Raw genomic sequence first — 26,414 nt, forward strand, 5'->3', positions numbered from 1 at the left:
ATCCCACAAAAAAAAAAAAAAAAAAAAAAAAAAAAAAGAAATTTACTAATTATTTTCTGAAAAAAGAGGTTAAAAGAAAATAGGAATAAATTTGTCTGATATAGTAAAGTTTTATCTGTGATTTTAATGGGGCATTAAGTTCTGTTGCTAAAGGAGTGAAAGTAACCAGGGACTACCTTTTGGAAAAACAAAAGGAAGAGGAAAATAATGACTGGGAAAAAAGAAAGAAGTGGGGATGGAGTGTGAGGTCCTTCAAAAACATAGTAATAATCTTTGAGACAATGGCCAAGTAGAGAAATTCCAAAGCCATTTGTATTCATCAAGTTTTCCATTGCTGTTACACAACATCCAGCACCCACAATTTAAAGGAGGAGAGAATTGATTTGGCACACTGTTCAGTGGATGCTTGGTGTGCTGGCTCAGAGCAGGAACATCATGGTGGAAAGGCCTGGAAGAGTAAAGCTGCTCAACTCATGGCAGCCAAGGAGCAGAGAATCAAATGGAGGAACTGGTGAGGGAGATACTCCCTCCAAAGGCATGCCCCCAGTGATACACTTCCTCTAAAGCTACCTTGTCTCCTAAGTGCATATTTAGCTATGAACTCATAAAGGAACAATCCACTGATAAAAAATGTCTCCCCAAGATCCAACTACCTTCCAAAAGTCCCACCTCTGGTCATCTGAGACTTTAGGGGCACATTCTATGTCTGAAACATTATAATCATGTAAACTTGATGTTTGAAACAAGTAAGGGCAGATCATCCTCATGGGTCATATCTAGATGTCCCCCTAAAGCCTCATTAGGTCATAGGTGGAGCTTTTCAGAGGTGGATGGATCTAGAGTGTGTAATTCTGGGATTGATTCATAGTGTGAGGCTAGGATTAAGAGTGTGAGTGCTATCCGCCCTAACAGGGAGTACCCTGGGTAAAATATAAGAAATGGAAAAAGGGCTTCTGTTGGTGGTGGTTGTTGCTTGTTGCTTTTTGCTTGTTGCTCGCTTGCTGCATCTGCCTGCCCTGCCATAGACTGTTTCTCCTCTGTGATGCCTCTCTGCCATACCACCCTGCCTTGGAGCCAGCCAACTATTAACTAAAACCTCTACAGACTGTGAACCAAAATAAAGCTTTCCTCCTTTAACTATGGGTGTCAGGTATTTTCTCTCAGAAATGAGAAAAGTAATGTAGTCATGAAACATGCAAACACTGTTTTGACCACTGGTGAGAGAAGGTTTTGGCAAGGAATCTAATAAGCCTGTTTTGAGGAAGCTTCATTTCCCCACCTCTACCTCAGTGATTAAGAACTGAAAAATGTGAGAATCCTGAGCTAGAATACTTGGTATTTGTGCCTCTCATAATTCAACCTTTATTTTCCTTCCACTTTCAGGTTATTGTTCTCCTTTCTAAAAATTGTAAGCTTCTCCAAGAGCACAACAGAGCTGCACACTGGTATCAACACTTGGTCTTCCTTCAGGCCAGACCCCACTGACTCTCACTCTATGCCTAACTCTCCTTGTTTAAACATTTCAATCCAGAATTCTGATAGGGAAATGTATATTTCTGAAACCAAATTTCAGCAGAGTCTTAATAAGGGCTGCTGTGTTTCCTAATCATATTTTTCTCTGCAATACTTATACTAAAATTGTCCCTTTTCCTATGTCCAACCTATTAGAAGAAAGTCCACTAAACACAGATACTATCTGTACTTTATTCACCAAATGAGTCTTCGGAGCTTATCACAGTCAAGGGCACATGATTAAAGCTTATACCCAAAGACTTAAAACAAGTAAAAATAGTTATAAAATAATCATTATTTTAACATTTTTACAATAATTATAGATAAAAATTTTAAAGTATTGTACATGCAATGAATGATTAGAGTAATATTTAAAGAATCATAAAAATTGAAATTTATTTTTAAATCATCTCCATTTTTTACTGTAATTATATAGGTCAAGTTTTCCTCAAGTAGCAGCAATATTTTAAAAATTTTCATTGCTTATTAGGAATATGTCCACTATTTTAATCTCTTTAACATGTTGACCCTTGTTATACTTATCCTGATTTAAATACATATCTTACATGTAGAAGAAAAAGCTTCTTATTTTCCTTATATTTTCCGCCATCACCCAATTATATCAAATACCAAAATTGGTAGTCCTAGTCCTAGTCATAGCTCTAGTTCTGGAAGCTTGTTTCAGCTAACCACTGAATTGTTGACAAAACAGCTTTTCACCACTGCCAAAGCTCATCATCAGTTTAAATCCACGTCTCTTAGAATGTTCAATTCTCTTTCTTCTTCTTACTATTGGACCAGGAAATAAAAATCCTGAGTGTGACAACTGGAAGTCTTTCTCATCTGAGGACTTCCCTCATCTTTGATATCTCCCAGAGGTAGAGCTGAAAACACTACCACTGATGCAGACTAGACACAGTGTTGTGGTGCCTCCTGAAGATGACCTTTCCTGAAAAGTTGATATCTAAATAGATTTTAAAAGCAAGATATGATACCAATTCTGGTAGTTTTCATTAATGAATCTATGCACCTAATTATTTCTACAGCAAGCCATTTTGTATGCATAAAATACAAAATTTATGAGTGTGCTTAGGAATTTGAAAAATGAGCTTAGACACAGAAGAGATTGAAGATTGAACTCTAGGTTACTGAGGAGATTATAAGAAGGGAGTGGAAAGAGAGAGAGAAAACTACTGTAAATAATAAGGAAACCAGGAGTGCATGACATTCTGGGAGACAAAGAAAGGTTTTCAAAAAAAGGGAGTGCTCAACTGTGCCCTTTATCACCTACTATTCAAATTGTACTGAGGCTAAATTTTGGTCATAAATTTTATCTGAACCTCAATAATAACTCTAACATAGATTTCAGCCTGAATGGCCTCATCTGAAAAATAACAGACAAGAGCACTCATCTCACGGACCTGTGTGGAGGAGTAAATTACAGAACAATACATGTACACACCTACCATAGACACAGCCACAGAGGGAGGGCTCAGTAATGCTCAGCTGCTGGTGTTTGAGGGTAGAAGATTTTTATCAGTCTGAATGGTGCACCTTAGATTCTACTGAACACAGGATACTTCACAAGTACGTGAGAGAGAACTGGCTCGAGATGGACTCCAGTATGGATGAAAGATGTAGACAATTAAAGCTTAGGAGAGAAGGTGGAAACAAAGCCAAGGAAGGAAAAACTAGCTTGGCTAGGGCAGTTCTCATACCCTGATATCAACTGAGAGAACAGACCTTGGATGACTTTGTGTTTTAACCCTACTTCACAACTGGCAACTGTGGACTTGTTAACATTAAGCGAGACTGGCAAAGCATTTGGTAAAAACGACCAATTTTATTAAAGACAAACAGCATGAAGTGCAGTCATCAGAATGAGCAGAATGCCCTAGTTAGAGTAACATTCTTATCTTTTCAATTACATTGAAAAGACAGGCAATATTTCTTTTGTACATTATGTGACTGCATAATTTTATAATCAACCCTTTTCAATTTTGTGTCTATCTAAATAGCAATGAATTTATTATACAGTTCTTATAGCTGTTAGTATATAAATTGATTCCTGTTTGGCTAATTTTATAGTCCATAGTCTTTTGATTTCACAGATTCTTTTTCTTTTCTCATCAGATCCAAAATTAGTTCTTTGTTTCAAGGTAAATATATTGAATGGTTATTTAACTGCCAGAGCAACTAAAAGCAACTTGGTCTGTTAGAAGTTTATCCTGTACTTAAGTACAGGGTAGGAGCTTTCCTATTACTTCATAATTATATTGAAGTTAGGTTGTAAACAAAAATATATGAAGAAGCTGGTAAAATTTTTTTTCCCACATTGTAGGTTGTCTCTTATATATAAAGAACTCAAAACAATCACCCCCCCAAATATAAAGACCCAATTCAAAAATGGGCATCTGAAATGAACAGATGTTTCTCAGACAAACAAGTAAAAGCAGCAAGTAAATATATGAAAACATGTTCCACATCACTGGTCATTCAAGAGATGCAGATGAAAACAACACTGAGATTCCACCTCACCCCAGAAAAAATGGCTGCTATCAAGAAATCACACAATAACAAATGTTGGCGGGGTTGTGGGAAGAAAGGAACCCTTCTCCACTGTTGGTGAGAGTGCAGACTGGTGCAACCACTATGGAAATCAATATGGAGATACCTCAAAGAGCTGGGACTGGAGGTTCCATTTGATCTGGCCATCCCTCTGCTGGGTATCTTTCCAAAAGAATTAAAAGAATCACATCACAGTGATATATGCACACCAATGTTTATAGTGCCACAGTTTGTAAGAGCTAAAACTTGGAAACAGCCCATTTGCCTATCTGTTGGAAACTGGATAAAGAAGATGTGGTTATTCTATAAAATGGAATACTACTCAGCCATAAAGAATGAGAAATTAGAGTCATTCATAGGAAAATGGATACCTATTGAGGATATACTCTTAAGTGAAATAAACAAGTCACATGTGTGTAAATAACAAATAGTTTCTCTGTTGTGAAAAACTATAATAGTACATAAGATCCTAATGGGATAATAGTGTGAAATAGGAAGAAAAGGGCTAAAGGTGTAGGGAAAGTGGGAAGGGTAGGGGAAAAGGAATAAGGGAAAAGAAAAAAATATGAGAAAATGAAAACAATGGAAATAAAGCATTTGTAAATGGGGGGGTGAAGGAAGGGCAGGGACAAGGGGAAAAAATGAGAACCAGGATCTGTCATGTGAAGGTACAGGATCCCAGTAATGAATGTAACTGTATTGTATACCTAGATTGTACCAATAAACTCAATAAAAAGGAAAAAAATATATGAAGAAGAGTTTAGGAGTGTAAAAGATGAAAGTTTTCACTAATGCGTGTATGAATCACTGCTTTCTCTATAAAATTTTAGAGTACTTATGGGCATTCTAATATCTTAAATTCAAAGTTCATTTTCAATTCCTACCCTTGCATTTTTAAGACTATTTTTTCTTAAGTTTTCTACTTTTCAAAATTTGGGAAAAAATAGTGAATTTTGGAAGCCTATCCTTATCCATTCTTTCATAGCCATTTTCTATCCAAACAGTTACCCAGGAAATTCATTTGATGAAGCAAAGCATAAATATTTTCATTGAGATAAGTCTGACATCAATGAAAGTAATGAAAAGTTCAAAAAATGAAAGTAATACCGGCTTTTGAGAACCCAGGGAGTTATAGCTAAATTCATATGGTCAAATATATGGCTTTTATCTTATTGATTTATTTCTGGGCAAGGTTTTTATTTTAAAGTAAACTCATACCTGATAAATGCACTGATGCAGCAATCAGATAAATCAGCTTCAGAAACTGTAAAGCCACATGGAATTTACCTTCTCTACTCTTTACAACCTTTTTTTTAAATTGAAAAATAAAAGTGAATGTAGGGAGTTTAAAAAACATAATAAAAATATATCAGAAGCCCACATGGAAAGCCAGTGACTAATGACACTAAAATTCCTAATGGGATTACAAGAAGTTGGCGATTCAAATGCCTTCGTTGTCTATATACTGTGCATTGTGCATTCCACATTTCTTTTCTACTGCTGATCATTTCAAGGACATTTAAGAAAATAAAAACACAAAGTAATTTACACCTAATTTTGCTTATTTTGCTAATCTAATGGGAAATAAATTTTTGTTGATTTTTTTCTGATAAAATGTAATTAACATTAGCATTGAAAATATTATAATGCTATATTTAATGTCATTTTACTTCTGAACACCACTGATACAGGGTAAAGGAAAAATATTAACTAAAATTCTTCACAAACAATCTCCAGGTGAGGACATATTCAAGTGTTTCAAAGCTCAAAGGAAATCAAAAATCTGATTCATTCAAGTATTTCCAAGTAGGATTTTACTCCAATTATTCCAATGTTTTTCAGACACGAATTCTATAGAAAATATTATTATTTGCTTATCAGTTTGATAATTTGCTTATCAAAGAAATTCTTTCAAAATCAGGCAAACCTCTGAATGTTTTACTAAATTTAACCAACTTTAAAAAAAAATTAAACCTCGTTTAAATCAGTCCTTAGCTATCCAACTGCAAGTATTAACAAGGTGCGGGTCATGCCTACAGCAAAACTTTCAAAGTTTGGATTTCTCTCCTATTTTCCAGAAATCCAAAAAGAATTTATAAATATTCTACACATTCCATTGGGCACAGATTTCTGCTTGGGAAGTTGCAGTTGTAACTGGAGTTTGGCTCATTTCCAATCCTTTATTCATGCCTGCCCTCTCCCTTCCTTGCTCACTGGCTCCTACTCTGTTGGCTGTTTACAGTCCATGCCACTGCTGTGCGAACCTCAGGCAAGTCAAGGCCATGATTTATTTATTAATCTGTATGTTCATGCCCCGAGAACAGCTCCCATGTCACTAAATAGTGCTAAAATTCTGCTTCACAGCTAAAGATTGTCATATTTTAAAAGAAGACCCTAATTCCCCTTTATTTTTCTTATTTCCAGGTAAAGCACCCACTTACTGTGGGCCTGCTCCACTTTCATCGCCTGTGGTCTTCACAGATTGTGATAATGATGGGCTTGGTTTAGAGGGAAAACAGATTTATAACTTCTGTGTGAGCCCAAGAGTGGGGACACCCCAAGAGGGAGCAGTTACCAGTGTCCAGAGGCTCGGGGTAGTTACAAACTCAAACACTCTTAATTAATGTCTTTACACCACATCAGGTTAAAAAACAAAACAAAACAAAAATCTGCATCTTTGTGATGGAATTCTTTTGACAACAAAGGCTTAGACGTGATCTTTTATCTCCTTTGTAAAGAACTAGATCTAATCCAGGACTGGGGGCTTCTTACATTACCAGCCCCCTCTCTCTGTTGCAGCTGATCTCCAGTGACTTCCAGCACCAGCAGCAGCTGGTAAAGTGTTCTCTCTGTATCTCCCAGAACTGTTGCTTGCTTTCTGATTTTTCAGCCCTAGCTCTCATTCTGGCACAGGGTTTCTTTTCTGCTCATTGCACTGCAATGTTACTGTTTCCCTTGCTCTTTGCCTTAATGTATCCTGTGAGTGTTCTTGTCTGACAAAAGTCTAGAAATTTCAGCAACGAAGTGGACACTTGGGTATTAAATGGCCAAACAGAGTTAGTGAAATGCAAGATTTCTGGTACCACTGCAGTCTCTGAAGACACGGAATATCTCATCTTTCAACCAAAGGTTTGTTTTTCTATCCAGTTAGAGACCCTTTCATCAGAGTACAGAAGTTACATTCCTCCTGCGTTGCACTCAGAAGTCATAGCCATATATATCTACGACAGGAAAAAGCCTCAGTGAATGCATGTTCTTCCAAACTATCTGAAACTACTTCTTACAAAGAATCTAACCTTCAGGGAAAGAGAGTCTAACCCACAGAATTTCTTCTTGGAAACACAATTGTAGGGGCAGATTTGTTTATTTAGCCACTTTATGATATTATTTCTATCTGATTAAAAATCCAGTGCCCTGTTCTTAAAGATATTATTTGAATATCATTTTAGAATCCTAAGAAGAATTTTGAGGGGTTGACCAATCGACCCCACACTCTGTTTTTAGATGCCACACATTATTTTTTCAGTTAAGTACCACAATAAAAATGCAATCTTTTTAATTAAAGCTGCCATTCTTTTGGAATCTAGCACTCTACCTTCAACTGCCACCATCAGTATCTAAATTGCAATTGTTCGGTTCCTACTTTAGTCCTTTTTCTCCTCCTCCTCCTCTTCCTTCTGACACTAGAGGACACTTGATAATCTTAGATTAGAAAACACTTCTTTTCATTACAGCCAGTTCTTAGTACCTCATATGGTCCTCATATGGTCTTCATTCCAAACATATTAGATGAGGCTTCACAGTTCATAACCGATGATGGATACCTGTTCTAGTTGAACATACTAATCCTAAGTGGATTTAAGATTCTTACTCTCACACTTCCCATTTATCTGTCCTGTTACTTAGCAATTCAAGAAATGACCTAATCAAGTTAATGATCCATGAGGAAGGCAAATGTAAACTCATGTAATGGAGCACCTAGTTCTCTGTGCCTGTAAGAAGGCATTTTAATGAACTAAATGAGTCTGGATCCTTAAACTCTGAATAACTCTCATGAACTGTTCTCTGGATTTAAAGCAATATTTGATATACAACCAAAATCTTACAGGCTTGGGTTCAATGGCTGCTTTCAACCTGTAAAGTATTAAAAATGTTCTATCCAATCACTTGACAAGTACGCACGATAGAAGAGTTTTTCTGTAGCTATCAGAAGAAACATAAAAGAAATATATGAAAGGATGACATTGGGATAATAAATAGCTGGCTGCAAGGATGTTTTGAGTAGATTATACAGAAACTGACAGACTTTCCGTTTGTATTCCATGAATGATCCACTAAACAGATTCCTGTCTACATAGTGAGAAAAATTATTGAGCACGAGGAGGTTGGAAAGGCTTAACACAGATAAATTATAGCATTTTTTGATATTTTAAAGTGATTTCAGGGAAAATATAGTGCCTTATTGACCACACTGGAATTGATGGAATAACAGTAAACAAGGGATTGGAGATTCTTCCCAACTGTCTGGGAAACTGTCAGTCAAAGCAGGGACCGCCCACAGCTTTTCTGAAACTCCGGTGGTCCCCTCTTCTGGGAGGTAACCGTGCTGGGGGTATCAAAGCTAACCCAACACACTCCACCAAAACGTCTCCCCTTTGCCATGAGCCTCTGCTGGGGATGGTGTAGCGAAATACTACTCTTCCCTCTGCCACAAAGCAGGTCTTCGGCACGATACCAAATGCAGGAACGCGTAATTATGTCACCATGTGGGTAAAACTGGCCTGGGAAATGAAACCATTATGTAATAAAATGGAGATTACTGTGGTCCTTTTCAGGGTCCTGGGTCCAATTGTTCATAAAGCTCAGTCAGACTCAGGATCTGCATGGGTCAGTGAGCTGATAAATTAATTATAAGTCCAACAATACCCTTTCCAGCAAAACAAGCCCTTACTTATGCATAGTTTGCTATCTAAAGGTTTTATTCATTTCTCCTCAGCTTTGTGTCCTATATTATCTTTTTAGTATTACTATAGTAAATTACCCTAAAGCTGGTGGTCTGCATAATATAAATTTATCATCCTGCAGTTCTTGAGTCTCATTTGCTCTGATCAACCTGTGGTCAATTGCATTCTGATCTGGACACTGCGGGGAGCACCTCTGTCTTTTCTAGCCCGTGAATGCTGTCTGCATCCGTGGTCCATGGCTCAGCCTTTTTACACCTTTTTCTAAGGCAGCAACGTCTCTGTCCCTGAGCATCCTCCTGCAGTCATGGCTCCCTCTTAACTCTGGGCCTAACCACGCTGCGTTCTCTAACAACTCTTATGATTAAGGTGGGCCCACTGGAGCAGGGAGAGTTGGGGACAACTTCCTCATCTCAAGGCTTTGAATTTTAAACACATGTGCAGATCTTGTTTTGCTAAGACATGGAATGCACTTCTGGGAATCTAGGCGCACACAGTTTGGGTAGGTGGCAGGACTACTTTGGCCACAAGTAAAAAGGAGGGAAACATTCCGTTTCTCATGTTGTTCAATTTAGCAATACAAATGTCAGGACAAAGCAACCAAAGACATCCTCCACATTAGTCGTAATCTTGCTAATAAACATTATTTGGAAATCGTTTTTGATTTTAAATGACAGAACTTCCTGTGCCTTTTATCTCTTTCTCTGCACATAAGTACAGTGATCTTCACTTGATTCCCCAGCACAGAGCCAGAACACAGGGTTTGACACACAGAATGAAAAGGATTTCCATATCCATACCAGAGTCTTGAAGCCCAGGCTACTTACTGTTTCCTGACCATAGAGAATAAGCATGGCTTCTGTCTCTGTTTTACTAATTGCTTTGCTTCTCTAAACTGCTACAATATCTGCCAAGGCAGACTGAATTCCTTCCAGACAGTACACAGCCACGAACCAACAAGCGACCTGCACATGTCCCGGAATAAGGGCTTTCTCCCGCCCAGCAGGCAGCTTGCAAGAGAAACCTTGCATAGAGAGAAAGCTGAACAGCCATCCCAAATCTTTAAAGTGCTTAAGGTAATTGTTCATTCTGCAGTGATCTCACACTGTCTCTAACTTCATTGATATTGTTTTTCGGTAAAGATCACAATTGCATGACAGGCATAATATGGGCAGATGCTCACGTTCTCACACACGTTTCTGCCAAGATATTTTTACGTCTTTCTGCACATAAAACAAAATGAAGACATGTGTTATAGAGGCATGTTAGCAGCAACCGACCAGGAGAAGGAGTTTATTGTATGCTCATTTCCTGGACGAAGTATTAAAATAATTCTACCACAGAAAAATGAGCAGCATTTTCAAAATGAAAGATTTGCTTCTGAGGCACCTTGTGAAACGTCCCTAATTGCCAAAACTGGTGGAAATGGCAATGTGCACCATCATATCCAAAGGTCATCTCTACTCTTTCTAATTCAATATAGACTTCACGCCCCATCTACGGGTTAAGCATCAAAATACAGAAAGCTGCAACGCTTACAGCTCTGCCGATGTTCATCCATCTACTGGGCGCATTTCAAATATGGCACACAGGAAGTAAGCAAGTTCAATTTTGGAACTGAAACTTCAAGAAAAACACTGTAAAGTAAGAAATGTGAGATCACAGCCTTACCTGGGGAGATGAAGGCCGGTGTGCTGTACTCTCTTCTGCTAAGGTGAGCAGGGTTAACTGGGTGTCCTTCACTGAGGAATGTTTGGGAGGACGAGGCGGGGGGTGCAAGACAGAGCTTTCATATCTCCGCATCATGTAATACTGTTCTTCCGTAATCTCTTCTACCAGAGCCCTGACTGTGCCCGATTGCATGTCCCTGGACAAATAATTAACTAACTGAAAAGTCATATTCAAGCGGCCGATGGGAACCTCCCAGCATTCCTTGGGGTTGGCAAAGTCACTAATGAGGAGGTAAGAGTCTGAGATAGCTTCTTCCAAGTGCAGTCCTGGGGTTGCAGCCAAAATGTCCTCATCGATGGAAAGATCTCTTACCGACACTTTCACGTTGAAGGGCAGGCGGAACTGCTTAGAGAGCTCCGAAATCTGGTACTGCTTCTTGTCGTGAATCACCTCGACGAAACCTCCCTCCATGTCCAGAGGGAGCCGCGCTGCCTCGCAGGATGTTGTGAGAATTTTTTCACAGGCCAGAAAATTCACCCCTCTCTTTCTTCCCTCACAGAGGACTTCAGTCGTCTCTGAGAGACGCACTAGGTACTGGTCCCCAACAGACACAGAGGACAGCTCCTCGTGCGGGGAAGGGAAGGCTTTGGTGGCCACTACGTGGAGGGCCTCCTTCTCACTCTTCGCAATGTCCAAGTCATAGGCCGTGGGGAACTCTCGAGGGCGCCGCTTGAATCTGCCTTTGTAGCTACTGGGAATCAAGAAGTGTCGTTTAGGAAAATTGCTCCTAATTTCTGAGGCTAAGATCCGTGACGCCTGGTACTTCTGATGGATCACGATGGTTCTTCCAGGCTGCAAGATATCTCGGGGCAGCTGGTTTCCTTGAGGCGCTTCGATGACTTCCGCCACGATGGGAAACTCTTTTCCAGTCATTTCGAAGAGGTCTTCCGTAGATAACAGCTGAAGAAACCAGCCGGCATCGCAGGAGTCGGTTATGTCTTTGACCTCAACGTCTAAGCTGGGGAGAATGTGGACTATGTCCTTCCGAACTGAAAAGAAAGGAAGAAAGACTGACATTTCCTGCCTCAACATGTGCCCTGTGAGAGGCTCTCCTGGTGCTATAACATTTCTCTTTTTTGTTTTTATTCTAGGAGGACATGTTAACAGTATATAATCATTGCATTCACCACAGGGAGACGGTATATGTACATAACACATCTTAATTCTTTAAGGAAAAGCAAGTATTCCGGGGATCATAATATACTGTCCCTGAAATGTGAGTTTGAAGTACTTAAATTTTGAGAGGAAATAGATTATATTTTAAAAATAACCTTGACTCAGTGCAATTGTCATGTACACTTTATGTGTTCGTTACCTATTAGTCTGCTTTCAATCTGCAGATATGATCATTAACTTTAAGGTGTTATAAGTAAATGAATTTGATGATGGAAAATAAAAAGGGGGAGAGGGAGAGAGAAAAAGGAAGGAAGTTGAAATGTGCTATGTACATGTACCGATTCCCTACAGTGAATGTAGTAACCATTATGAACCGAAAAAAAAAAAAAACAACTAATAAAAAGATCTGTGAGTCCATTCTTATTAAAGAAACAGACATTAGCCAGTCCTTTGGCACTTTGTGAAATTTCTCCAAATCCTCCTTCTCGCCGCTACCTAAGGCCAGCCATTGTCTTGATGCTAGTGAACCATTCCTGTGAAAATACTCACCATTTATGACATCTATATGAATATAGAAATATTTGAATTGTACATATAAATGTGATGGGTGGCATCATTATAAGTCATGGTCTTGAGGTGCTGACTTTACATGTAAAATTACTAAAGAAGTATTGGTATTCTAGGCAAGGTCTTCATGCAGAAAGCCCAATGTATATACTGCTTTTAGTTATCCCGTGAGGTAAAACAACATTACAAAGTCAACAGCTGTAAGGTGCTTAAGATTAATATATGGAAATGGCTATCAAAATGCAGTCTTTTCCCAATGTCAAAGTTATTTCTTTTCCCACTGGTGTTGGGTTATTTCCAGATGAAGAAAGAGTGGTGACAGAGAGGTCACAGCCACTCAGAACCCTCGGCCGAGTGTCCCCAAGGAAGCGAGTCATTACAAGATCATTCTGAAATCATTAGCTCTTTACCTGCCACCCACCTGGTATCATTATAAATGGTCTTAAATTTAAAATAAGGCTGTGTTAATATTAGCAGTGCTATTCACAATAGCTTATATGTTTTTGATAACCTTTTAATATATATTTTATAGCATTTTCATGATCCATTATTGTTTCTTAATATCTGTAGTCACCGTCAATATTCCTTCTTCTTTCTAAGTTTTTGAAAAGGAACAATTTGGAAAATTTAGAAGATCCAATTCATTGATCTAAACATTACTTCCGTTAACAGTTTTTGTAGCACTAACTCTTCATGCAACATTGAAACCCTTGACTCTATAAATTATGTCACATTGTATAGTCTGTGCAATGAAGTTGTAAAGACACAGTATGAAAAATTATTACCTTAATTTTTTAGAGCAAAAACTGAAATCAATGGTTGCCTACAGACTGAAAAATTATATTCTTTACTTTTCTTATAAAAAATTGGTCTGAAAAAACATTTTTTACTTAAAGCATTTGATTTTATAAAGTTTAGCACACCCTAAGTTTTGGTACTGTTATCATAGATTTTCCTGAAGACCACGGCAATTTTAGAAACCACAATCTTATTATTTTCATCAAAATGAACTACATTTAATAACTCCAGAGCCAGCTTGAGATAGGCATGCTAGCTTCATGCCACCCTTCAAGTTGAGGGAAGAACAAGAGATTGGTTCAACAGATGCCATTAAGAATTTCTGGGCTCTCTACATTAGCCTATCAGATCATATGGGCCCTAATGCAAGTTAGATGCCAATCTGCATTTGTGCACAGTGGATGCTGTTCGCCAGGAACAGCATTAGTGTCTTTGGAGAACTCTCCTGCTGCCAGAGAAAGGCTCCAGGCCAGGCTATCTAAACTTAGTGAATTTTCTATATCTACTTACTGACCTACCTTCACTATGTCTGCTCTTAACTCCACTGAACTAACACCAGTCTGTTGCATCGCACAGTTCAGACCAATAGCATCTGACATGAAAGATTAGACTCCTTCCAGTTGAATGTATTTTCCTCATACTTTGTGATTCTTCTCGACTCTTATTGCTGTTTTTTTCTCTCTCTCTACACACCACCCACTACTCACACCTGTATCTGTCATATGCCTTGGTTTTCTTGGTACACACTCATGCCTGGAGTAATGTGTTACGTGTGTACGTTATATGGTTCTGTCTCCCCAAAGTGTAGTCTAGCAAAGTAATTCTCTTGAATTCCAGATATCTATTTAATATTTACTTGGTCTTCTAGTAGATTCTCAAAATCAATATGCCCAAATTGAAATCTGATCTTGTCAAAACTAAACTATCCTACATCTTAGTTGTTGGGAGCTCCTTTTTCCTTCTTCAGTCTGTAAATCTCAGAGATAGCCTTAATTTCTCCCTTTTTCTAACACTTGTGGGCCTTTCCATCAGAATACCCTAGTCTTCCCACATTATTTATTTTTGTTTGCTTGCTTATTTGTTTGTTTTGAGACAGGGTCTCGCCGTGTAGCCCAGGTTGGCCTCAAACTCGCAGCGATCCTCCTGCCTCAGCGTCCCGAGTGCCAGGATTACAGGTGTGCACCACTCCTGGCCCACATTATTTGTTACCTGTTTTACTGCAGCAGCTTCCTAAGCAGTGTCCATTCACTGAAATCTCAGTGGAATGCCGAGAGATTGCCTTTCAGGGCTGAGTCAATGTGTCTGCCATCTGTTTGTGTACCCACTGCGTCGATTCTGTTCATGCGGAATAAAAGCTAAAGATCCTACCCAGTCCTTGGTGCTATGCGGGTCTCATGTGCTACTGCATGACTTCACTCTGACTCGCCGCTCTTCCCTCGCTGGCGGTCCTTTCTGCAGGCCTCCTCTCTCCTCTTCCTTTCCCTGCTCCATCCTCAGTTACATATGTTCAGGGCCAACACCTGTTCCTCTTCAAATCTGCTTGGATTCAATCTTGTGAACGAGCCCTACTCTGTAGGTTCTATTTAAAATTGCAAACACCCTTGTTCTTTGTCTTTCTCTATTTCCTATCCCACCCTTCACTTGCAATTGTTTTCTGTGACTTGCTTATTTCTTCTGACCATTGTCCATCATTTGTCTCTCAAATTGAACCATTGTCTTTCAAGCAGCAGAGGTCTCTCACTGCCCATGAATGTGTTGGTGTCTATAATACTAAGCTGCTGTAGGTATTCAGGGCATCAGCTGAAGGAATGAGAACGGACTGTCACCAGAGGGTACTTTAGTAAGCACTGAAAAGAATAATTCTGTAAACGAGTATAGTCCCTTGTAAATTTCACTGGGGAAAAAAGTTGTCCATTGTTAAATCTCCTGCTATACATAATAACAGATGCTGTATATCTCATTTAAATTATCTCTTAAGGTTTTAATTTATCTTACTCGGTGACCGATTCCGTAAAATAAATACTTGCACTGTTTAGTTTCTACAAACCAACAGATATATTAGGGTATCAAATATGGGCAAAACAACGTCTTTTTCAATCAAGATTTTACTCTTTAGTTGAAAATGACAAGGAAACACAATGATATGCAGGTGTAAAGAAAAATGCAATGTAGGGAAATCATACATGCAGTGAAAATCACCAACTGTTCTTAGATACCTCGGAGAATGAGGGGCACAGGACAGAGCACTGTCCGCCAAGCCAGATAGTAGGTGACACTGGAAGTCACAGCTTCCTGAGAGTGGAAACTACCACTGGGGCTCGGCAACTGGTAAGAGCATTTAAGGAGTGACTGGTTATTTGCTGGAATTAAGGATGGAATGGCTTGGGAGACAAACTCCTGAAAAGGACCTCCCCACGTTCCTCAGTCTCACTTCCAAGAGCCTCACAAGTTCTCAGGATGAGGACTGGAGAACAAAAATCCCCTGGTGCTTTTGGCTGGGTCAGGGGGAAATGACCATTGTACAATATACCCACAATGCTATGGTTTCCTTTCTTAAAAAGTCCTTTCTTCAAGGGAAACGATTTCACCGCGGCCAAACCCATTTGATGGGTTTTATCACAGCCTAACCTTCTAGGTGGGGAGAAGGAACAGCCTTCTCTGCAATTCCAGACGGGGAGGGGAAAACCCAACCCCAGCCACAGCTGCCATTCTGATTCCCTGCAGGAGAGGGAAAAGCTGAGCTGCCTTTGTGAAGATCCACAGGCACCCTGGAAGCCTGAAACTTAGACAGATTACAGAGGCTCCCATCCCAGAATGCTCACCAACGCAACTCAGTTCCTGTACTGTGACGGGAGATCCCAGCTGAAAGAATGACATTTAAAGCCTTACTTAATACAGAATCTCAAGGGAAATGCCACAGATGAGACAAAAATAATGGCACCACAGGGAATTTTATTCCCTGACACCTGCAACTACAGCTAACAGTAAAAACAGTCCACCTCCAAGCCAGACAAGCAGAAAACCTCACACTAGAGGACTATTTACCTCATCTCTTTCACCTTCCGAAATGAAACTACAAAATTTTGAAGTATGTTAAAAGGCAAATTACAAGACAAAAGAAAATTTCCAATTATTTAAAAGATAAAAGGTAATCTAGAGTAAAAAAGGAATGAGCCAAGTTTACAGTTGACAGAGATTTTGCAATTACCAGACATGAAATTTAACATGTAATAAATATATTTAGGGCTATAATGGGAAACCAATAAAGAAAAGATGGATACTATCAGCAAAGGAATAGAAAGTCTAGAAAATTAAAGTATAGAAATTAACAGGAATAGAAATGAAGAATAAGCCAACCACGGTGGTACACCCCTGTTCTTCTAGCAGGATCCCAAGTTCAAGGCCAGCTTGGGCAATTTAGCAAGACCTTGTCTCAAAAATTTAAAAAAGAAGTAAATAAAACATGGCTGGGGATGAAGCTTAGTGGTAGAGCACCTGCCTGCCACAGCTGAGGCATTGGATTTGATCTCCCATACTGCAAGAAAATGAACAAAAAGTTTTTAAAAATGAAGAAATGATGTAGAATGACTTTCATGTATTTTTCAATGAAATGGACACTGGTGAGGAAGAAATTGATGAGCTTGAAGGTGTATCAATATGAACTTCTGAAATTGAAAAGGGAAAGAAAAAAGGATTGAAAAAAATGAAATAAAAGCCCCAAGAATTGTGGGACAGTTAGAACATGTAACATGCATGTCATGGGAATACCAGGAGATGAGGGAAAGAAACAGAGGACAATCTACAGAACTAAGACTGAGAATTTTATAAAGTTAATAAAGCACACTAAATATCATGAAAACCAAAAATACTTATACTTTGAAATATCATAGTGGGACACCGAGAAGAGAAAGCAAAAACCCTTAGCTACAGTGGAACAAAATCACCATCTAAACTGGATTCTTTCCAGAAATTATGCAAGCAAGAACAGAGTGAACTGATGGACTTCACACATGGGAAGCCTCCCTCCCCCCAAAAAATAAATAAAATAAACACGTTAAATTTTCATATCCAGTGAAATTATCTTAAAAATTAGAGGAGAAACAAATACTTTCTCAAGCAAAAATCAAGAGAACTATTACTAGTAAATCTGCTGGCCAGAAATCGTTTTTAAAAGCTCTTCAGGAAAAAAAAAAAAAAAAAAGATCAGAAGCAAAGATGTACATAAAGAAAGAAAAAGGGTTACAGACTTTGTTGTTTTTCTGTTGGTCTAATAGGCAGCAGATTGCTTGAAATAATAGCACAGGTACATTGGTTGATCATGGCTTACAGATAAGTAAGGGCAACCTTTCAAGACTACGAGGAAAGGATTGTGAATGCTTGGGTGTAACATTGTCATATCCATGAAACTGTTCATGTTCTTTGAAAGTGGACTTCAGTTAGCTGTAAATGTACATTACATGCTCTAGGACTACAATTAAAAATGTTTTTTACAGTATAATTGAGTTGCTAGAGATGAAGAGAAATGGGATCACATGAACGACTCAGGGCTAAAAGAGTTAGAAAAAGAACAGTGCCTTTAATTTGGGATGAGGATAACACACAGATATGAAAGGCGTGGCCAGTACAAGATTCCCTGGGGATGGAATGAAATGAAAGAGCGAGATAGAACAGGAAAGGTACCCCAGACGGCAAGAACACCCTGATCAGCGGTAAGCAGAAAAAATGGAAACTGCCGGTAATTAACAAGTGATCTCGCCTCTTGAGATTTTCGGTTAAAACAAAGCTTACTCTAGGAGGAAATCCAAAATATTTTTTAAGAACTAAATTACAGTTAGGAATCTGGGAGGTTAACTGGTTAGCTGAGCGGAAGGAGAGATTGAAGAGCAAGAGTCTAATTTTCTCTACTGCCCGCCACACATACCCTTCTTACGTGCTGGCGGTGTAGTCCTTTCATGTTGGTTAATATTGAAACCCCTTCTGCTTCTTTATTCTCTCCAAATTTTCATGGGTTTTAAGTTTTCCATAGATAAAGATAAAATCTATATTGGTTCAAAGAATATTTAAATTTGAAAATAGTAACCTCAAGTTTTAAAGCTAGAATAAATTTCCATGGCAAATATTATTATGTCTAACATTTTTTCCTAGAGAAAGATAAGCAAGCTAACACTTTTTCTTTTGTAAAATAGTAGGTTGTGTGCTTTTATAAAAACATTAAAGGGATAAAGAGGAAATTATAATCTTTAATAAATTTACACATCCTGGTATACATTGTTCGTATGTGTGCATTGTGTGTTACATATCCTTTAAAGAAGCAGTTGTTTACAATTAAAAATATAATCTTCTTTCCTCAAAGAAGGACATATAGTGAGCTACTTTTAAAATTGTCATTTTCTAAAAACTTTTCTGACTTCAACTCAGATCACGAGAGACATTCCTGGAGGTATTTATTACAAATTTTCCAGTTTCAGATTGAAGAGAAGGCAAAACTGTACCTATTTATGCAACCTTCGTTTATAAGCCTCAGCTTTTTTCTTGTGGATGAACATGAGTTATTCTGGCTGGGTATGTTTTCTGATTCTCCTCAGGGAGCTTTTGTGAGCAACAATCTCTGTTGCATTTTCTCTAACAAGGTACCACTGATTTTCTCTTCAGGCTGCTGAGTCATTTCCCTCAGCTTTGTCTTTCTTACTGTTCTGTTCGGGGAAAGCCCCATCCCAACCAGGGAAAGTGTGAAGTACATGTGGTGTTTGTTTGTGTTGCCCACTGGGTCCATACTCTTAAACTAAGTGTGGGTTTTGTCTCTGAAGAGAACACAAAAAAGTACCAGTAAGTATGGTTGGTACATGTTTCCTTGGACAGGTACTATTCAGTTGTAGGATGCACACAGCCCAACCCAACTGTGAACTTAGCTTTCCTACTGGACCTATATTTGTATAGGGCTGGAATTCTGAGACAATCTTATGCTAGTCTTGAAATCATGATGACTGTTTTACACGTTTTTTTTCTACACAAGGCTTGTAAATTTTAGCCTTAGTTTTGTCCCATTTCTAGTTTCTCTTATATAATTATTTAATAATAATGATGATGATCCATTGGACATTTTAATTTTCTAAATTTAATTTGTCAATTCCAAGACTTATTCTTTCAAAAATATTTTCATAAATTTCATCTCAATCTCTCATTTACTCAGTGAATTGCTGTGTTCCATTTTTTGTTTCACATTATACCTTTGTTATATGGCAGTTATGAAATTCACTAATAATTTCTGAGTTCCTCATTGTCCCAGACTTATAAATCAAACTTTGTTTTGCAGTTTATCATTTTATATTAATTCTTTGGTAATGATTCTGTGGGGTTTTTAATTTATTCAATTCTCTTTCAATTTAAGAGAAACTATACCTGAATTTGCGTTTACATAATCTCTTTTGGCTTATCTGCATATTTTTAAACAGAGAAAGTATTTTTAGAATTGCTCTCTAATTGTTTTAGTAGGAAAAAAATCATCATTACCCTCATTGAGAAATCGCAAGTCATTTAAAATGAATACCCTTGCTTTTTTTATGGGTTTATTTATAGCATTATCCTGCCCTTCACATTTTTGTTTAGTTTATAAAGCTAAATTAATAGGCATTTATTACACTAGATGATACAATTCAATATGTTCCCCATTGATATTTGTAATAGTTTTATGTGTAAACTTAACTAGGCTATAATATTCTCCGTAGTTTTTTTTTTTTTTTTTTTTAGTACTAAGGATCAAACTCAGGACCTTGTGCTTGCGAGGCAGGCGTGGTGCCTCTGAGCTAAATCGCCAGCCCCTCGGTAGCTTTTAAATAAGCATGTTACCCTCTAAAATGTAGCTGGGCCTCTTACATTTAGTTGGAGCTTTTAACAGCAAAAACTGAGATTTCCTGGAGAAAAAGAAATTTTGCTTCAAAGTTAGTGCATTAATTCCTGCCTCAGTTTCTAGCCTGATCACCTATCCTACAGATTTAGATTTTACCAACCCCTATCATTACATGAACCAATTCTTTTAAATAAATATTCTATAATAAATAATAGCATATATTAATATGCAGATTAATTAAATCAATGTTGGGTAGTTCAAAATATTATGTCACCACAGTATTTTTATGGGATGCATTAGGAAAAGCATCCCTAGTGAAAACTGAGGTTGCTATATGAATATAAATAATGTCAACGTTGATGCCATGGGGTCGATATTCTCCTTAGTTGTGGAAATCATAAGTCCATCATCCTAGTGAACATAAGTGAGCAGAAGAGAAGTGTGCAACTGAGAACAGGGGAGTAAAATATAAGTTCATAGTGAGGATGGTGAGACCTTCCTCCTCTGATCTACTTCCCTCCTCAGATTCGATAATTACATCAACTGCCAAAGGCATCAGGAAGCTTCCTTCCCTGGGAAACTGAATCCCACCATGAAGGCTCAGAGAACCCGACTGAGAGGACATTGGCCAGGAAAAAGCAGACAGGACAGAACTTAAAAATCACTCTGACCTTGTGTATGAAGGCTTCATTATAAATATTTCAAAAAGTGTTTCATGTATAAATATTAATAAATGGTAAGTGCCGATCATTTGATGTAAACATTTGGCAAGAATGAAAGAGCAAAGCTTCACAAACAGCGAAAGGGAGAGAGAGGTCTAGAGTATGCAAAGGACAGAGCTAAAATACAGGTAATGATTTAAAAAAACTTTATAGAAAATGTAAACTCTCTCAGAGCTAAGATAATGCATTCTGAAGAGAAGATCAGGTATAACTTTTTAAATGGTGTAAGAACTAACTCTTGGAAAATAAAAAATCATAGCTGAAATTAAAAATTCATTAAGACAGTTGAAGGTACAGTTAAGGAATTTTCCCTGAAGGAAAACCAAAGACAAAGAGATATAAAATAGAAGAGATCCAGAATGGGGCTGTAATGTGAGATCAGAAGTTAAAAAAAAAAAAGAGAAAACAAAATATAACTGAGAGGACATCGTCAAAGAACTCATTACGGAAATGAAGAAATTCAGTGGCAGAATGACAAAGACAGAGTAGATCCCAGCCCAGCTCATTACTGTAGAGTCCAGGGTGCTGTGGTTATCTCTCAAAGACACTATGGAAGGCAGAAGATGAGGGAGCAAAGCTGTCAAAATTCTGAGGGGAAGTTAGGTTCAACTTGAGTTTTACAAGTCTTCAACCCACCCATCATATGTGTGCGTAGGCTACAGATGTTGGAAGGGTGCAGCCTGCATAGTCATTTACCATCCCAAACACCTTTCTCAGAAAGCAAGTGGGGAATAGATAGGTTCCATCAGAAATGGGAGACTATCAAGAAGCAAGAAGTTAGTTATTTGAGTTCATAAATAGCTAGTCAAAAAACAAAAGCAAGTAAAAGGAAACCACAGGGACAAATTCTCTCTCTCTCTCTCTCTCTCTCTCTCTCTCGTACTGGGGATCGAACTCAGGACCTTGAATTTGTGAAGCAGGTGGTGGAACCACTGAGCTAAGTTCCCTGCCCCTCATAAGGACAACTTTCAAAGGGAGCCCCAGGAGAGCCCTTTGCAATAGTTCTGCAGAGCTACTACCTCCAAGTGGTGCATGAGGATGGGGGACTCTGGATGGTATACTATCAAGGAAGAAAAATAATTACAGAAAAGATCGACTTATTGATTGATTGGACTCTGTGGACAATAGCACTGTGTAACTTTTTTCACAAATATTTTGGAGGGGATTGAAGAAATACAAGCAAAAGAAACTAAGAGGTCATCGTTACAGAAAAATAATTATATATCTCTTGGTTCAAGAGTAATTCATCACAATAACTAAAAGACTCCACCACAACTTACTATATACAGAGGAGAGAGAAACAGGAATATAAGAAAATTTCACCTTCCTGGTCATGTGGGAAAGTCAGCAGTTACTACCAAAGTCCATGATTTGAGAAAGTCCCATTACTCAGAAATTTGAATGCAAATACTAGAAAGTATCGGGAAAAAAATTAAAAGGAGTTACCTTGGAGTAGCACAAACTGGGGAAAAGTTGTGAATGGTCAAAGGCACAAGATTTGAGGACAACTTTGTTAAAAAATCATTTCACTAACATTTGCCTTTTTGTTTTGATAAATGTTGAAATTATTTCTTTAAAAATAAGATGAAAAAGAAGTCTTAGAATACTAAAACCAAAATATTTTCTATTATTGAATAATTACCTAATATGTAATATTTAAATACTACCTTTCTGAATCTGCTTCTCATTTGTGTGATTTTTTTTAGCCCTCTGCTTATAAAATGATTTAGTATTTTCTATAGCTGAGCAATATTCCTAAGTTTTGAATATAATTGAGGTTTTTCTCCTAAAAGAAAAGGAAAAAAGTTGTATAATACCAAAAAATTCTGGAACTAATTATCAATCAATACACCAAAACTTAACACCACTCAAAAAGTCTTAATAGCCAAGATATTTTTTATGAAGCAATTAAAATAATTGATCTATATTATAACTGCAAATATTACCCACTCCATTTGCTATAGGAATGTGAATTTCATCTTCCTGTGAAAAGCACAAATGTCACAAAATGACTCATGAGACCAATAGGCAAGGGTGTTAGTTTGTCACTTGTATCTGTTTTCTGGAGAAGCAACATTCTTTTAAAAAAAAATGACTAAATATGGGATGAGGGTTAGTGGGGTTTCTGACCTATAATAGGATTAGATCAAGATCTGAGTAACAAATAGTTCATTCAAACAGTTCTGTTTCTTTTTAAATGGAGGCTAACTTGTCACATTAGTAGCATATTAAAAGCTAACACAATAACAAATGTTGGTGGGGTTGTGGGGAGAAAGGAACCCTTCTCTGTTGTTGGTGGGAGTGCAGACTGGTGCAACCACTATGGAAATCAATATGGAGATATCTTAAAGAGCTGGGACTAGAGGTTCCATTTGAACCAGCCATCCCTCTGCTGGGTATCTTTCCAAAAGAATTAAAAGAATCATACCACAGTGATATATGCACACCAATGTTTATAGCGGCACAGTTTGTAATAGCTAAAACTTGGAAACAGCCCATTTGCCCATCTGTTGGAAACTGGATAAAGAAGACGTGGTTTTTCTATAAAATGGAATACTACTCAGCCATAAAGAATGAGAAATTAGAGTCATTCATGGGAAAATGGATACCTATTGAGGATATACTCTCAAGTGAAATAAGTCACACATGTGTAAACACTGAATAGTTTCTCTGTTGTGAAAAACTATAATAGTACACTAGCTCCTAATGGGATAATTAATAGTGTGAAATAGGAAGAAAAGGGCTAAAGGTATAAAGAAAGCGGGAAGGGTAGGGGAAAGGGAATAAGGGAAAAGAAAATTTTTTCTATTTTCTATAAAATGGAATACTACTCAGCCATAAAGAATGAGAAATTAGAGTCATTCATGGGAAAATGGATACCTATTGAGGATATACTCTCAAGTGAAATAAGTCACACATGTGTAAACACTTTCTCTGTTGGAAACTGGATAAAGAAGACGTGGTTTTTCTATAAAATGGAATACTACTCAGCCATAAAGAATGAGAAATTAGAGTCATTCATGGGAAAATGGATACCTATTGAGGATATACTCTCAAGTGAAATAAGTCACACATGTGTAAACACTGAATAGTTTCTCTGTTGTGAAAAACTATAATAGTACACTAGCTCCTAATGGGATAATTAATAGTGTGAAATAGGAAGAAAAGGGCTAAAGGTATAAAGAAAGCGGGAAGGGTAGGGGAAAGGGAATAAGGGAAAAGAAAAAAATATGAGAAAATGAAAAAATGGAAATAGTTTGTAAATGGGGAGAGGAGGAGGGAGTGAAGGGAGGGCAGGGACAAGGGGAAAAAATGAGAACCAAGACCTGTCATATGAAGGTACAGGATCCTAGTAATGAATGTAACTGTATTATATACCTAGATTGTACCAATACACTCAATAAAAAGAAAAAAAAAAAACTAGCAATAAGAGTAGATGATCGTATTTTCTGACTTATTTGCCATGTTCTCTTTAGAGCAAATCAATATTTCATAGCTTCCTGTAATCCTCAGTCACTTTCATCTTTTGCTTCTCCTAAGATTTCTTCCCTCTCAGTTTTATTCTTATTCTTGTCAAGCCAAGGCAGATTGACTCTACACCTGATACACGAGATCTGTGGAAAGCAACTTCCCAATGTTCTTGGATTTCAAAGTGTGTTTGAATCTTCAACTTAAGAAAGAATGATGTAAAACATAATTAGCTCAAAATGTAGCATACATTTGCATATTAAATAAACCCATCTATACCACAAAATTTTAAAAAATGGATATTTTCATTTTTAAAAGTTGAAGGAGTATTTATTCTTCAGGCAGTAGTCAGTACATATGCTGCCAGTCTCATTCAGCATTTCTCCCCGAATCCTGCACAATAAGAAACAACATTTAAAAGAAGCCCCCTAAATTTAAAGTTCCAGAATAATTAAAATGAATTTTTAACTTTAATATCATTAAAGAATGAAAATTAAAGAATTTTTATTTCAACCAGAAGCCTTCATCTGGGATCTCAATTAGCATAACATTATATTTCCTCTCCTTAAGCAACCCTTTAACAACCCTTGTTTTTCTGATGTTTATATTTACTAAACTGCATCTTCATATAACAGTTTGATCAAACTAGCAGGCTGGGGCAAAGGGCCGGCTTGTTTTACTTGCAATAGATTTCTAACCCTGCTGGTTAGGTGTCTTAAATACTCATAAGCCCAAATGTGCATCTCTGTCTTTCACAATGGTGTCTCCATTGTATACACTGCCAATGTCCTGCCACAGACCCAGCTAACAACAGTACGCTTCTCTCTCTGTCTCTTCTGGCATAATAACCACTCTTGAGTAGGACAAATTCAGTCTCTTAGAACAGATTTCGAGACCTGATGGCATTCTCCTGTGCATGTTTCCATATTTATCTCAATTTCCCCTTTCATTTTGTTTCTTACCAGCTGCATGCTAGCTCCAATCTGTTGCTTACCTGTTGCCCCCAAGCTACCCATCCTGTTCCCAGCCTGTCCCGTATGCTTATGTCCACCTCCTCATCATCCTCTAAGATTCGGTCTCTAATCAAAATTTATTCACAATTGTAACCACCTCACCCATGTGCTTAAATTCTGGGTTTACTTTCATTTGCAGTCATGTATTAGATAGAAGATGATAAATAGTTTTAGAAAACTAAAAGCTTTTAAAGTGATAAAATGCTATTTAGTATTCATAAAAACTGAGAAAAAATCACCACAATAGAATATTTTATTGTATTTTACAAAATATAATACTAGGTCTAATATTTTCTGTCCTCATTTTTTTGTAATATTAAAAATCATGAATTGAGTGTTTACTATGTCTAAGTTCAAAATGTATTTATCTAATTTCTACTTAAATATTTTAGTGTGACAATTTAACACACAATTCTAAAGCCTACCAAAAATTCACATCATTTTTTTATAATTGCTAAATGACCAACAATAGTAATGGAAACAAAAAAATTTTTTGAGATATTTAAAGAGGTGCTTTTGGGCCAGATATTTTTACACATTGCTTGTTACACACTGTTTTGCGTTCTCAAGCAGTTTATATATAGTGCTTTAATAATACCTTACTTCACTCTCAAAAACAGCTCTAAGAGGTAGGCAAAAGATATACCATCATCTCCTTTGCATAGACAAAAGTAATTTAAATAGCTCACTCAGTGACACTACGTATAAAGTTATGGATCAAGACTTAAAATCTGTTTCTGTTGGTCCAAGTTCTGAACTCTTTGCTTCCCTAGTTCTCCTACTTATGTGCCTTAATCTTGAAAATTCAAAGCATTAATATCTTTGGAGTAACACCTCTCTCTCCATGCATTCCAAATTTAGAGTACAAATAATTCAATGAAGGTTGCACATTTAAACACGCTCATATATGATATTAATTTATCATGTGATTTTCCTTAAAGCAGATAGACTGCATGCTCAGTGAGATTTTCACCAGCAATGACTAGCAGAGGAAGGAGAAAAAAGTTGTCCTAAAAGAATTCAATAAAAGAACTCACGCTGTAACAGCATAATTTATAATAGCTAGATCTTGGATGCAGCCTATATTTCCAACCATAGATGAGCAGCTGCA

At 37.5% G+C, this 26,414-nt stretch overlaps 1 protein-coding gene across 2 annotated transcripts in view; it reads right to left on the bottom strand.

Annotated features, from left to right (window-relative positions):
• Nucleotides 1–26,414, bottom strand: part of Themis (thymocyte selection associated) — a 194,413-nt gene that overhangs the window by 86,432 nt on the left and 81,567 nt on the right. For both annotated transcript variants that reach the window (XM_010625734.2, XM_019207686.2), the window contains one exon: nucleotides 10,713–11,761. In XM_010625734.2, the coding sequence (XP_010624036.2) occupies nucleotides 10,713–11,761 (1,049 nt within the window). The remainder of the gene's footprint in view (nucleotides 1–10,712; nucleotides 11,762–26,414) is intronic.

The sequence above is a fragment of the Fukomys damarensis genome, unplaced genomic scaffold (genome assembly GCF_012274545.1).
Source record: "Fukomys damarensis isolate Sample0158 unplaced genomic scaffold, DMR_v1.0_HiC HiC_scaffold_14, whole genome shotgun sequence".
In the NCBI taxonomy this organism is placed as follows: domain Eukaryota; kingdom Metazoa; phylum Chordata; class Mammalia; order Rodentia; family Bathyergidae; genus Fukomys; species Fukomys damarensis.